The sequence below is a fragment of the Zootoca vivipara genome, chromosome 5, assembly GCF_963506605.1.
Source record: "Zootoca vivipara chromosome 5, rZooViv1.1, whole genome shotgun sequence".
NCBI lineage: Eukaryota > Metazoa > Chordata > Lepidosauria > Squamata > Lacertidae > Zootoca > Zootoca vivipara.
Window position 1 is genome coordinate 96,495 of NC_083280.1, and position 14,573 is coordinate 111,067.

The 14,573-nt window shown below is 52.1% G+C and overlaps 1 protein-coding gene across 13 annotated transcripts in view; it reads right to left on the reverse strand.

Moving 5' to 3' along the window:
- Positions 1 to 180: 180 nt before the first annotated feature.
- DLG1 (discs large MAGUK scaffold protein 1) overlaps positions 181 to 14,573 on the reverse strand; it is an 89,700-nt gene continuing 75,307 nt past the window's right edge. For 3 of the 13 annotated variants that reach the window (XM_060274234.1, XM_035134103.2, XM_035134098.2), the window contains 9 exons: positions 14,243 to 14,312; positions 10,245 to 10,278; positions 6,857 to 6,898; positions 5,889 to 5,939; positions 5,288 to 5,389; positions 3,128 to 3,300; positions 1,860 to 1,969; positions 1,270 to 1,361; positions 183 to 1,144 (listed from right to left, as the gene is read on the reverse strand). In XM_060274234.1, coding sequence (XP_060130217.1) covers positions 1,038 to 1,144; positions 1,270 to 1,361; positions 1,860 to 1,969; positions 3,128 to 3,300; positions 5,288 to 5,389; positions 5,889 to 5,939; positions 6,857 to 6,898; positions 10,245 to 10,278; positions 14,243 to 14,312 — 781 coding nt within the window. In that variant the 3' untranslated portion in view covers positions 183 to 1,037. Of the gene's footprint in view, positions 1,145 to 1,269; positions 1,362 to 1,859; positions 1,970 to 3,127; positions 3,301 to 5,287; positions 5,390 to 5,888; positions 5,940 to 6,856; positions 6,899 to 10,244; positions 10,279 to 10,710; positions 10,811 to 14,242; positions 14,313 to 14,573 lie in introns of all 13 variants that reach the window. The other 10 variants (XM_035134107.2, XM_035134104.2, XM_060274235.1 and 7 more) reach the window with 6 other exon arrangements.

A 14,573-nucleotide genomic window follows, 5' to 3' on the forward strand; every position in this document is an offset into this window, starting at 1 on the left:
CACTGCAACCCCCCTCAAATGCAGACAATAAAGCAGTTCTCTCAGGGATCCTGAAAACCAGCTGCAAGCAAAGGAGTTCTGTGTACAGCAACATAAAGAAATCCCCACAGTACAACTTTAGTTAAAGAAAGTTTAATATATATATTTATATATATATTTGTATGTATATAATATGTTTTATTATAACAAAATAGGCAGTTATTGTGGGTAAAATATTCATTAAAATCTGACTTCTAAGAACATATTTATATTTCAGACTCTGAATCGTCTCTTATGATAATCTTTCAGAATATTTTCAGAACAAAATTAATCATTCCTATATGAAGTACAAGCTTTTAAAGCACCTAAACTGTATTTGGATTCAAAAATGCAATGACCGTTACCCATCAGTAAGACACTCCAAATAGTCTCGTATGTGGTAGTTTAAAAACAGGAGATATTCTTGTCCCCAACAACGGCATCAGCAAAAAATGAAAAAATAGACTATAAAGAATATTCTTATGAAATTATGAAAATGGGTTTTCCCTTGTGAAATAATGGCAACTCCATTTACATTATCTTGGACATTTGAACAAAAATCTCCTATTTAACTGCCTGTAAAATAAATGTGTTGCCAACAACAGAAAACTACGGAACTGCGGCCTGCAGCCAACCCCGTGAATCAAATCATGCAGGTCACGTCACGCGTGCAAAACTGCTCACCATTTACATCATTAAGACCACTTTTCTTTTGTTAGGAAATATTTAAAAGGGTGTATATAAAGATTTGTTTTCTCAAAATCTCTGAAGGATACTTTCCCTTAAACATTAAGGAGTTTTACCACAAAATTCTCCATTTCGTATCCACACGAGCGGATCGAGCCCCTGCCCTTTGACCCTTGAGAAAATGGCCACCCGCCAGCAGCTTGTGAGAATCCACACAAAAGGGGGGCACTGGGGAAATGCTACAGGAGCCACGGGGGCCCATGCAGGACAGGGGCTGCCCCCAGGTGGGAAGCACGGGAGGGGGGAGGCGCAGGGCCCCCGCTGGGCAGCCTTCAGAGCTTCTCCTTGGCGGGAACCCAGATGTAGGGGCTGGAGTGCTCCTCAATGACTTGCTTGACTTGGTTGTAGATTTCTTCCAATGTGTCTCCTTGCACAATAGCTGTAGAGGAGAGAAGAAAGAGGAGGAGGCAGCTCTTGAGGGCTGGACTGGCACAGCTCTTGCACCGCTCCCTCCAGCGCTGGAACCCCACCAGCAAATCACAGGAACACAGCTGAGCAACCAACCTGTGAAATGTTCGGTGAATTCTTGCTCCAACTTCATGGCTCTCTCAAAGGTCTTCCGAGCTTGCTCATCCGTCAGCCGCTTATTCATTTCCCTGAAATTGCAGCACAAATCAAACCAAGATACGGATGATAAGGCTCAGCCATTCGGATGTGACGTTTAAAACAAAGCATCCCAAGAGAAGCTCCTTCCTGCAACCCCTGGAGGGCACCACGTTGGGGACTCCTGAGCTCCCTCAAGCAGCAGCTCGGGAGCATCCGAGTTGTCCTGCTCTTCTCCAGAAGGCAGAGCCAAAAACCGGAAGAAGGCTCCTCCTCTGCAGGAAGGACAGACACTTTGCTTATAAAGTTTGGCCTTGTCTTCTTCCTGCAGAGGATTGAACCTTTGCTGGCTGCTTTTTTCTCTCCTGCTGAAAACTGCAGGATATTATGGGTTGTGGAATACACCCAGCCCCCAGGGGAAGCTCCCTTCCCGGAGACCGTAGTTGACGACCTTCCTGGAAGAGGACGTCCCATGCCGCAAGGAGGGTCACCAGAACACGCGTAGAGAGGAAAAGGTCAGAGGGGGCAGAACAAGGCCAGTTTTCACTCACATGATGTTCTCCACTGATTTGGGTTTGATGAAAACGGAGATTGGGTGCAACTGGGCGATTTGGAGCCTCTTGATTGCGTTTCCGGAGACATCAAGAATGCAGTGCTTCCCCTGACAGATGGAGGGAAGAGGCATCTCAGAGCAGAACATCCAAGGCAGATCAGCCAAGCCTGTCTGCATTTCAAAGTCTGGCGGCTGAGACTGAGCACCCTTCCTCCCCTTAGTTTAGCTATTTGCAGACATTCCCTGGAAAGCCATTTTCTTGGGGTTGAGAGGAGGCCTGTTTGGCAAACCTATGGGGACTTGGCATTGTCTTAGGCAGCAACTCTAGGCCCACTTCCTTTGCCGTGTAGTGGCAAATTCAGAAACGAAGGGTCCCATCCTGGCAGCCACACCCCTTCCAGATGAGCCAATAAAAAAGAGCTCTCCCTGGCCTTGCCCAAGCTCCTCCCCGTCAGAATCACCCAGGTGCATACAGAATGGGGGACCCTGGCCAGCTTTTTCTTTGGTACCCTTTGGGGGAATGTAGCAAAGCTGCAAGGCGCCTTGGGAAAAAGCCCCCTGGGACCCCCAAACGTTTCTTTACTGAGCTTCCCTTTGTGACTCCCATCCTAAGACTCGGAATAACTACATCTGGGCATGGGAACTCCTGATCCAACCTCTGGCATTGGATGCCCCCAGATGATCTCGGCCAACATGCTTCATAGGGAAATGCAAAAGCAATACAGATCTCTTTTGCGTAGCATACCAGCACCTTTCCCAGAAGGACCCTACAAGGCAATCCTCAGTGGCCAATTCTGCTCCTTTCACTTGGATGGACTCCAGGCAGCACAAAGGGCGTGGAAACGTTTTCTCAGGGGCTATAAAGCTCTCCTTTGAGGCTGATGGGGTGCTGGGGCCAGGAGGGACTTGGGACCGACTTCTCCTGAGGTATGGTGTACATATCCCCTTAAAAATCACAATCTTTGGGGGTTTCTAAAAATACCCGGGCAGTGCTGGGCACTAGCTTTGCTGTACAAGATCCTCAGATATTTCCCATGGCAAAACTGAGACAATGGCCTGAGGGCACTGACTTCATGACGTTTAGTGAAGAGAGATCTTTGGGCGCAGAAGGCTCCTGGAGCGCTGAAGGTTTAGCGGAGGTCCCACAGCAAGATGCCCTTTCCTCCTTGTGAGGCTGCGTCATGACTGCCGGATCAAGGCGTGATGGGGAAGGAGAACCTGGGGCAGACCGGGACCATCCCTTTGGAAAGAGAGGAGCTCCTTTACCTTCTCTGCTACCTCCCGCACGGACTGCACACTTGTCCCATACAGGTGGTTGTTGTACTGGCCGGCTTCAATGAACCTGTGATCCTGGATATCTTTCTCCATTTGTTCTCTGGACGTAACAAAGTGGTAATCCCGACCGTCCACCTCGTAGTCTCTCTTTGGCCGGGTCGTATCTTTGCGGAAAGAAACAGGCAGCTTTCAGGCAGGCAGGCAGGCAAGCACAACACTCAACCTCAAGGTTTGCTCCAAATATTGGCACCAAGCACCTTCCACTTCCTGTGCATAACAGTGGGAGGAAGCAGATCCAAGGGGGGACCCTGCACCCCACAAGTGCTTTGACCTTCAAGTGCTAGACAAGAGTCTGACCTTCACATCTAGGGCTCTGAAGCTTCCAGACGGCCTTCAAAGGCAGCCCCATGTGGAATGCAGGGCAGCAATCCTGTCTGGATACAGGAATGAACCCAGCCTACCTTCTCTAGATTGGCCCAAGTGGAGAGAAGGCACTGCGTCAGCTGCCCCCAGGGAAGGAGCAACCCACCCACAACAGGCTGAGCCCCCCTCACCCAGCAGCCAACTCCCTGCCTTGTGTGGCCCAAGCCCTAGCTTGCAAAGCCCTCTCCTCCTGCACTGAGTCCATTCCACTGCCTTCCTGGATTGACAGGAGCGAGAAGCACTACTGGGTGTCGTCTGCACACTGGTGACGCTCCAGCAGGTTTGGAAAGGAAGAACACAGGGATGCCAGCAGGCAGGGGGAACAGGGCAGAAGGAGGCCAGGGCTGGGGAATCTCATGGCCTCCATGGGCAGATCCTTATCAGGATGGGCCTCATGGGCCAGATCTGACAGGCAGGCAGTGGGGGGAGTGTGTGCGCACCCAGCAGTCAAACGGCCCACGGCAGCTCTGCAAAGTGCCCTCTGAGCCAGCCTCTACCTTCCTTTCACACGGCACTTGGCACCAAGAGCCTGAAGCCCATCTCCATGATTGAAGAGGCAAAGTGCCCTTTGAGCCAGCTCCGACCCCCACCCCAATTAAAGGACAGCCCTTTGCTCTGTTGCACCCTTAAAAGGGAAGGAAAAGGGCTACAATCTTTGCTTATCAGCTGATGAGCAGATTAAATCCTGCTGCCGAGGCTGCATGATACCGTTCCCTGTGCAGGATCAAAATCCTGCCCTCAGAATGTGCCAGGCTGGTGTGGTTTGGGCAAGGGTCTAAGGCAGTGGCTTTCAACCCTGGGGTGCCTTGACTGACGGTCAGGGTGCCATGGGCAACGCTGGCCTCTGTTCCTCTTTCTTTCTTTCTTTCTTTCTTTCTCTTTCTTTCTTTCTTTCTTTCCCTCCTTACTCGTGTCTCTGCCTCCCAAAGGCTGGTGCAGCTGTTTGTTGCAGCAGCCCTGGCTATAAGCTCCCCAGGCAAACGGTGCCTGTGGGAGGCCTGTCTCTTTGGGGTGGGGTGGGGCAGCTCAGAGACCAGGGGCTGCTGCCCAGAGGATTCCCAAGGAGAGGGGAGAGGAGGCTGAGGGAACACCCCACAAGGGAGGGTGAGAAGCTGCCAGCTCTGCAGGCAAGGGGGGACCTAACTGAGCCCCTGAGCCCCACAGGGGAGCTGCAGAAAGAAGGTAGTTGGTCAAGGGAGCCGTGGACTCAAAAAGGTTGAAAGCCTCTGGTCTAAGGAGCCAAAGTGGGGCGGGGGCCAGAGGCCCCCCCTTCCCGCGAATGAGGCAATGAAAGTATGCTTGGACAGGCTGGCCGAGGGGAAAGCATGTCCAATGTCAAAGATGCTGGGAGGATGCTGTGGCCAGGAGCTCCTCGTGGCTCCTGACTGAGACGGGGTCTTCTCTCCCCCAGGGAAAGCACTTGTGGCTTGTGCTTAGCTGGGGACTGCATGGAAGGGCTCTTGAGGGCAAGAGGCACCTCTGCTTGCAGCCAGGCGATGCCCAGAGCTGCCCAAGGGAGGCCCTGGGATGTCTGCCATGCCAAGCAGGACTCTGGCCCCCGCAAGGGCTCTGTACTCACAGCCGACTCCAAGCCCAACAACGTGCAACTGCAGCTCCTCGCACCCGTGCGCTGTGACCCTGGCCTGCTCTTTCCCAAGCTGAAACACACTTTCTGAGCTGCTCGCCTGTGTGACAAAACCTTCCCTGGTAGGCCTTTGCCATACATACGTGGAACGCAGGATCCGAACTCGTCAGGGAATTCAGAGATGAGGTCATCATTGATCCGGTCTTTCATTGGTCCCAGAACTATCACAGGCCGCGTGTAATTGACTGAAGGGGGGAACAGACCCACGAGTCAGAGAGGAAGGAAAACAACCCACAACCTCCTGTCCCTTCCCCGAGTTCTTAGGGGTCAAAGGCTCGCCTAAGCCAGCTCCCCCCCTGTCCACCTGCCAGCAGGAGTCCCCATTGGGCATTCTGCTTGTTCCAGAGCTTTGCTCGGCAAGAATGCAGGCGAAGGCCTTTCCTGTGGCCATGGCCAAGTGACGGGAGACATTGACCTGACGGCTTCCCTTCCGACGGCAGGGTTGAGGAACCTCTAGCCCACGGCCCTAGTTGGGAGAGCACATGCCCCATCCCCCCCCCAACTCCAGAGCAATGACTGTGAGCTTGAAGGGAGCCCTCCCTCCCCACTTCCTTTGCAGAAGGTCTTCCTGCAGCCACGGTCACTGGGTGCCAAGCGGCTGGTGGTGCTGAAAGTGAGCCCTTGGGAGCCAAAGGCCTCTGTGGCCTTCAGGGCTTTTTGTTTTATATGAAACACACTACAAACCTTCCTGCTGAGTAACCGGCTCATAAGACAGGACATATTCCTCTTGGCCACCTGCAAATTCAGATACACCAGTTTAGAGCTGGAATGTAGTGTCTGCGTAAAATAATACAGAGGTACACAACGTATCTCTCATATATAAGACTTTTCAGGGTAAACAAACTGCAATAGAAGCCAGATATGAAGTTAATAAGCACCACTCTCTGTAAATATGTGGTGAGCCTTTTAATTATATTTCAGTTAAGGCGAGTTTCTTGTGGTGATCTCAATAGGTATGCCTCAGTTTTAGGTGACATAGCTAAAGAAGCGACTGGGGGACGCAGCTTGTGACACACTCAACATTTCACATGTGGCCACAGGCCCAGAAATATTAGTGACGCCTCCTGCCACATTTCTAGAATCTTATTTAGGTTAGAAGAAAGACACAGGACTCTACGGTCAGGTAGCCTGAGAGTGCTCAGGGAGTGGAAGACTTTGGATATGATGCCTTAAGCCAAAAACTACAGAAGAAAGGAGAAAAATAAAAAAAACAAGAACAAGGGATATGTTAACAGGCTGTCACTGAAATTAAACAACAGAACAACGGAGTAAGTTAAGCACAAGTTTAGGCCAGCAATGCAGCAATGCGGCCAAAGGAGAATCTGTTTGGCATCCGGTCTCATGCCTGGAGTGGAGCTTCCTGAGAGGCGAGGGGCCTGTGAGGATCAGCTGCTGATCCCGACCCTCTCACCCTCCCAGCACCACGGAAGGAGGGGGTCCGTTGCTCAGCTGCCCTGCCCAGGTAAGCTGGACTGGGGAAGAGCCCCATCGCAAGAGCCAAAGCTTGACCCCCCCCCAGCAAAGTTCAGGTATGCTCTGCTGCTGAATGGGCGCCTTGAGAGATGCTTCTCGCTGCAAACATAGGGAAAGCCAAGCAAGCCTTCCTAGCCTGCCCCAAAGGCAGAAGTGGGGAAGGGCCCCAAGACACTCACGGTAGCTGCTTTCGCTGTCGCTGGCGTTGGACGTCACGTGCTCTGAAACGGGAACAGGAAGGAGGAAATGAGGAGCTGCACCAGACCAGAAAGAATTCCCAAAGCAGAGCAAGACAAGGACAAGTGCCAGACGGGGCTGCTACGACCTGCACTCTGCAGGGATGAAGGATCTCTCTCCACATTCAATGAATGGGACAGGGCTGGGGCTGAGGCAAGAGGGCGTTTGGGTGCAGACACAGAACAAGGTGGCCCAAACCCCAGAGGGGTTTCTGTGACTTCCCAACTCAGCCTGGAGCTCAGAGGCGGTGGGAGAAGCACAGGGCACAGAGGGAGCCTCCTTCCCATCCAGGCTGTTGGTGCCTCCTGGGGGATCTGCCAAGCCTGCAGCATGTGTCATGGCCAGAGGGGTTGCCACCATGAGGGCCAGATGTGGCCGGAAAACCGGTGGAGCTCAGTGGGTCAGGCCAGAAAGGCCACTGGGAGGCTGAAAGCGCTGTTCTGCCTCTCCCCACTGCTGGGCTAAACTGCTCACACACCATCTGCAGCCATGCACTAGATCACCTGGCAAAGGCGAGGGAGGTTAGAAAGGGGTTCAGTGGTCTGTAGCTGCAGAAGAACCTGCTGAAGCCCATGTCTTCTGAATGCAGCTCCAGCAAAGGCACTAGCATTTAACTTGTCAGGAGCTATAAACATGTTTGAAGAAGACCTGGCCTTGCAAAACTCCATCTAGGAAGCATCGCCAGGGAAGGCCGCCAAAGTCACTGCCAAGTCACTGGGCAGGAGACAGGTGACTCTTTGCTTCATGGGCTAGAAAGCTGTGAGCCACCAGCAATTACAAGCATGCCAACGTCCTTTTGAGCTTTCAGAGCACTCCTGCAACACCAAGAGGTATTCCAAAGGAGGATAGATAGGGATACCCTGGAGGCACAAGGACCCACCAGGAAGCCTCTTGTGTGGAGACAAGGCCAAATGGCACAGTCAGGACTGGAAATGGCTTCGGCTGCAGGGGAACCTCAGGACCTTTCTGTGCTGAAGGGGATTCGGTACGTGGAGGGAAGCCTCTTCTAGGTCTACTGAGGCATGAAAATTCAGACTGTAGAGCACCCTGTCAATAAAAAGTGACTCTATCCAGAATTTTTGATGGTGGATGAATTGTTTGAGGAATTTCAGGTCTAAGACTTGTTGCATTTGGGTACCATTAAAAAAAAATAAAGTCGGTCCCCAAGAAACAGTCTTTGGGTGTCACTGCTTCAACAACCTGAACTCTGAGAAGATGAAGAAGGGATGGTCTCCTGCACTCTTTGTTGCTTCAAGGGAGACTTGGACATGGGGCAGAAGGAGTTCTGTCCTGTAGCCAAACCCTAATCTGTTGCAGGTCACGGAGAACTGAAGGGGGTGTCCCACCCCCTAGGGGCATAAGACCGGCCCCTAGATTGCTGTTGCTGGAGACCAGCTCCAGAGGATCTGAAAAAAGAGCTGGACTTGTCACCAGGATGAGCCCATGACAGACCCTGGAAACACTGGCAGCTGAGCAAAAATACTGCCCATGCCCCCCAGGGCTTTCTCCATCTGAAGGGCCGATAAGAGGAATATGGCCCTTGAGAGGGAAAATATATGTGAAGAGAGCAACCACCATCCCACTTGACAGGAACCCAGACAGGTTGATGGTTTTATGTCTATGCTCTGGGAACCGCTAGGTTACTGCCACACCTTATCAATAGGGCTGCCTCTGAAGGCAGTTCAGAAACTTCAGCTGGTGCAGAATTTGGTGGCCAAGCTGCTCACGGGGGCAAGACTGTCTGAGCATATTGCACCTATCCTGGGGGAGTGCCTTCTGTCAGCTTCAGTTGGTGCTCAGGACTCAACACCTTAAGAACTGCCTCTTGCCATACAAGCCGACCCTGATCCGCACTTGTCATCTGAGGTCCTTCTCTAGGTCCCCGTTACCTGAGATGTTTGGAGGGCGACAACATGAGAACGGGACGTTTCTGTGGTGACTCCCTGATTGTGGAACGCTCTCACCAGAGAAGCTTGCCTGGTACCATCATTACATGTCTTTAGTCGCCAGGCCAAAACTTTCCTCTTTACCCAAGCCTCTGGCCATTAAATAATCTATGGTCTGTTAAGGGGGGGGGATGTTATGCTTATTTTATGATGATGATTTTTATTATGTGTTCTTAGTGTTGTACATCACCCTGGAATCTTTTGATAAAGGGCAGCAAAATAATTATAATTACAACAACAACAACAATAATAATATCATCATCATCTTTAGGCACCTTGTGAAAACATTTCTCTATAACCAGGTGTTTGGCTGATTAACATTCTACAGTATAGCCTTTTAAATTGTGGGAGGACAGTTATTGGTCTATTTTTGGTTGATCGTGTATTTTGTGTGCTCATTTTGCATTTTTATGTTGTGAACTGCCCTGTGATCTTTGGATGAAGAATGGTATACAAATTAATTAAATAATAGAATAATAATAATAATAATAATAATAATAATAATAATAATAATAATAATAAATATTTTCTTCATGATCAGTAAGCACCTCTTTTAAAACATCCCCACCGAAAAGCTCAAGTCCCTCATAAAGAGTTGTTGAAAGGGTCACCCTGGCCATTGTACAGTGGTACCTCGCAAGACGAATGCCTCACGCAACGAAAAACTCGCAAGACAGCGTTTTGCGTTGCGCGAGGCGTCTTGCAAAACCAAGTTTTATATGGCCGTGCTTCACAAGACAATTGTTTTCTAAAGCCACAGCGCTACCTAGTGGATATACAGTGGAAATACAGTGGTACCTCGCAAGACAACGTTTTTGCAATATGACACAACTTGCGGAATGAATTAATTTCGTCTTGCGAGGTACCACTGTATCTGCTGAGCCCACACCAGGCACCAAGGGACATGCAGAGAATGGAGGAGAAACCCAGGGGAGATCACAGCAGACCTGCCTCTGGCTAGAGGCTCTAGCCAGAAAGAGGAAGCAGCTCAAACAACCTGCTGGACAGTGGCATGGTCTCCCTCGGAAGGGGGTGGGCTCTCCTTCCTTGGAGGTTTTCAAGCAGAGGTTGGATGGCCAAATGTCAGGGATGATCTAGCTGGGATTCCTGCATTGCAGGTGTCCCTTCCAACTCTACAATTCTATGACTTCCATGCTTGCAAAACAGGGAAATGTTTCCCAGCCTCCCAACCAAAAAGTACTGTAAATGGAAGTGGCATGACTTGGATGATGAGATGGCAAAGAACTGCAGAGGAAAGAGACCCCAGGGAGGAATGAGCCTGGGCCCTTGGAGGAGGAGGAGGAGGAGGAAGCTCCTTCTGTCTCGGTGAGGATGAGCCGTGCAGAGGAGGGGCTCAGGGGCCTCTGGGAAGAGGGTCACTTACTCAGGCCTTTTGATCCCATGTCTTCAGGGATCTCCTGCAGAGAAGTTCCCAGAGGGCAAGCAATAAAGAGACAATCACAAAGAAAATAACCGTCAGTAGCATATCAATGAGGGGCTACGGCAAGGTGGTCCCAAGAGCGTCCACAGGGGTCCAAGGGGCTTGCCCAAAGCTCAGCCAGAAAGCAATTTAAGGGCAGCACTTAAACCTCCTGCCCCTCAAACCCACCTCTGAAAGCCAGAGGCTGCCTGCCTTTTAACTGCAGCTAACAGAACTCGCTGCCCCCCCCCCCAATCAGCTGCGGAAGGAGTGCTGGGCCACTCGCTAGCCCCTCCCTGAGGATGGCGGCATCTCTGCCCCTGTGGCAGCTCTTGGGGCCCCTTCAAGGCAAGGCCACGTCTGGCACACAAGGCAGGCCCACCGGCACATCCGCAGCTGGCGCTTGCCCTGCCCCCACCCACATACTTACGGTCCACATCACTGGTTTCTTGCTCACTCTGGTCCTTGTTCTTGTAGAAGGGAAATTTTCGGGAAAAGAGGTTCTTTTTACGCTTGTCATTGAATGACTGCTGAAGAAGAGAAGGAAGGAGGGGCAAAACAAAGGAGGTCGAATGTCCAGTGTGTCACAGAGGCCCAGTCCAGCAGCTTGGCAGAGGCCGACTTCTAGGACCACAACATGCAGCAGTTCGAGGCTGGCTGGATCCACAGCCTTTCCTTGGAGGGGAGGGGGCAGCTCCCAGGTGGCAGCTGGAGCCAGGGCTGGGGCAAGGAGGGAGAAGGGCCTTGGGGAGCAAGCGGCCGGCTTCATTCTGAGGAAGCACTGGCTGCGGGGAGGGGCTCTGCCTCTGCAGGCTCCCCACACTAGCCCAGGCAGGCTGCCGGATGCTGCTGGCAGGAGTGGGAAACAGCCCCCCTTCAACTGCTCCTTAGGAAGAAGCAGGCAGGAAGAAGCTACAGGGACCTCTTGCAACACAGACTTTCTCAGAGCAAGTTGCGGGGGTGGCTGTCCTCTGCAGAGGGCTCCAGGGTAGAGCATCTGCTCTGAATGCAGAAGGCCCTGGTGCTACCCCCAGGATTTCCAGGTAGGATAGGAAAAGGATCCCTGCCTGGATGGACTGCTGGTCTGACTGGGCATAAGGCTGCCTGGTGTGCTCTTCTCCCTGTACTCTCCAAAACTCTGGCTGAAAGGCAGTCTATGCAACTGAGGCCAATAAAAGGGGGCAAATGTGGCCTCCATCTTCTCAGGAAGGATTCCTGGGCATTTTCAATGTCAGATGAAGCCACAGCCAGAGGAACAAAGCAGCCGGAGTCTGAGCTGGAGAGCAGTGCTGGGAGGGAAGGTCCATGTGGCTCATAAACCAAGGACCACAACCACAAGGGGTCACTGAGCCCCCCCCCAGCCACCTGACCCCACACAAGGCATGAATCTCCCGAGGGACCAGTGACCCCCAGGGGCTACAGCACAAAGAGGATGTCAGAAACAGCCCAGCCATCTGGATCCCAACTGCTGGCAGCTCCAGCCAGCATGATCTCTTAGCTGCCACGGAAGTCCAGCAGACCCAAATGCCGTGGGACCTGCCTGAGCCGCGTCTGATCTCCTCTTCCTGCTGCAGCCACCTGCTGCGTGTCCCTGGTGGCAGCAGAGGAATGGGCAGAGGCAGGGCAGAAGAGCCACAGCGGAAACTCAGGGTTCTTCCATGGGAAGAAGCTGCTCAGCCTCAAAGCAAGCCAAGCCAGGTGCCTGCCTCTACCGCTGGGAGATCACGGTGTTGCGAGGCTCCTTCTGGCTAAGAGGGACACATTGGAGCTCTCCTGTCTCCTAGACAGCAGCATTTCCTCTTGTGCAGAGTCTGGAGAGCAACAGCCTCACCTACTGCATGTTGAGTGGGTAGAAGTCGGCTCCAATAGCAAAAAAACCCAAAAAACATGGTTAGAAGTAATTATGTTTTGATTTGCAGAAAATATCAGCCATGTGTCTTTAAGGCTCTTACAGGCAGGAGAGTCTTGCTTTTAGTACTGTGTATTCACTTTATTAAGCTCTCACAGCCTCTTTGCAGAATTGCATCATTAGTACAAATGGGTTAGAAAAGGAAGCAGAAAAAACCCCACAGGGTAGCGGCCACTCGACATTCTCCTCTTACGCCGGGTGCTCAACGCGGCATAAGCTGATTTTGCCCAGGCAAAAAGACAAGCAGGTCAGTGGCTGATGCCTGGAATAAAGGGGGGGGTCCTTGGCAGGACTGTTTGAAAGAAGAAGAGATGGAGGGGGGAACAATCACAGCAGCTTCAGTTTTCAACACCATCAACTTTGCTTCTTTCTGCTTTGCCATGTTAGGTGTTAGAATTAAGACCAGGCTGCCACATTCCCCAGGCAAAGTAGCCCCTGCCAACAGCAAGCATGCAAAGAGTTCCCAGGAAGGTACCAAAAAAGAGGAGGGGAGAGACAGAAAAAGAGAACGAGAAGTGGCAGGACAAGAGGAAGGCAGCCCTCTCAAGAGGGCCATGTTAAGAGGAGGGAAGACAGACAAGACGGGCAGTTCTCTCTCAATGGCAAGCGTAGTTTGGTTTCCACTCAGGGGCTCATGCATGGGTCTGGTGCAGTGTTAGGACATGGGAGCCATGTGCAAACTTGGCAACAGTCAACATACAAGGCTGTGACTCCAACACAACCAGGTTTCAAAACACCACGGGACCCGGGCTGTGTGTGCAGGCAGCGCGGAAACAAAGGTGGTACTTGGCTGCACCAGGTGACTAAATGTGTTCTGCTCCTTCTTGCCATGGGGATGGGCACTGACCCCCACCGCCTGGGCTCTGGGCACCCCCCCCCCCACCCAGAGCCTGAGGCTTCCCCAGGCACAAGGGCTGAAATGTGGCTCTGGAAAGGAGACCAGGGAGACCCCTCGGCTCCAAGCTCGCATCCTGCAGCTTCCTTGCCCTCCTGCACAGCTGTACACACAGCCCAGCCTGTGCCCAGCCCTGTTCCAGCACCAGTCTGCTTAAATCCCACCCCACTGCATTTCCAACAGTTCCTTTTCACACAAAATGTTCAGTGCATACATTTCATGGGGGCGTCTGTAACAGATGTCTGTTAGCACAAGTCACAGAAATATTTAAAAAAAAATAATGTTGCTGGTGTGTTAATTTGGAGTCTACTGTAACAAACTGTTCTATCCTTAAGATTATGGTATTTCACACAAGTTTGTTAAAAGATAAACATGGCCGATGGTCCACTGAGTCTCCTCCCCTCAGCTGCTCTTCCTCTCTGGCATCCCAGGGATCAGGAGGAAGAGGAGGGCAGGCCGGTCGGCTGGCCTGCTCCACCCTCTCCTGACGCTGCTCTCCCCTTCCCTGCTGCCTCCCAGCTGCCCACAAGCCTGTGGTTACATATGTTCGAGGCTGTCTTGTCTCTGGGCACGCAGGGGCGTCAAGGAGGGAGCCAGGAAGACACAGCCCTCACCTTTCCTCACGATACCCCTTCAAGGGACAGAAGCCAGGTGGTCCCCACAAAGGAAGCAAAACAGCCAAGTGCACAACATTCCTTGGACTATGCATCCACCCACCCACCCATCTCATGTGCTTTCACTCCCAAAGACTTTTGACTTGAGTTTTCTTGGGTGACCCCTTGGTGACCAGACTCTCCTGATTCTAAAGCTGTTTTTAAAGGAGGATTTTCAAGAGAGGAACAGACTAGGAATCCTGACCGAGTCCCTTATTCTCCTGTTCCCCAGTAGCCAGTCCTGTGCCCTGACAGGAGGCCTGCAAGCGGGGGCCAAAGGCAACAGCCCTTCCTTCAGAAGCAGGTCTTGGTGGTTCCCTTGTCCCCACTGCCAGCCACCAAGAGGCCTCTCCTGCTCTACCCTCGATTTCTCTAGTCCCGTCTCCACCTAGGAGATGCCAGACTCACAGGGCACTGAATCGCTTTCCTGTCGGTGAAGTGAGCATGCAAGGCTTTCATGATGACACAGTTTACAGTAGCAACAGCGTAAAGAGTCCAAACTCACCCCTTTGTCCCCTCTTGCTTTAGAGTTGAATTTCACTGTCTTTAAACGAGCTCGTTCCTTCTTCTCAACCCTTCCAGAAAAGCACAAAAAGATTAGTGCATCTGCAGCACCTGCGCTCTGCGCTAAATCCTGCTGCAGCCCATGGCAGGCGCTGCTGGGAGGGCAATCGGGAAAACACATGGGCCCTGGAGGGAGGCCACAGTGTCAGGGCAAAGGGACCTAGATTTGATTGCCTTCTTTGGATAGCAGAACTGAATGGCTGCTGGAGGGGCCAAGCCACCTGCTGGGGGGGGGAGCCACAGCCCTCCTGCAAAAGGTGGCTGCAGCAGGG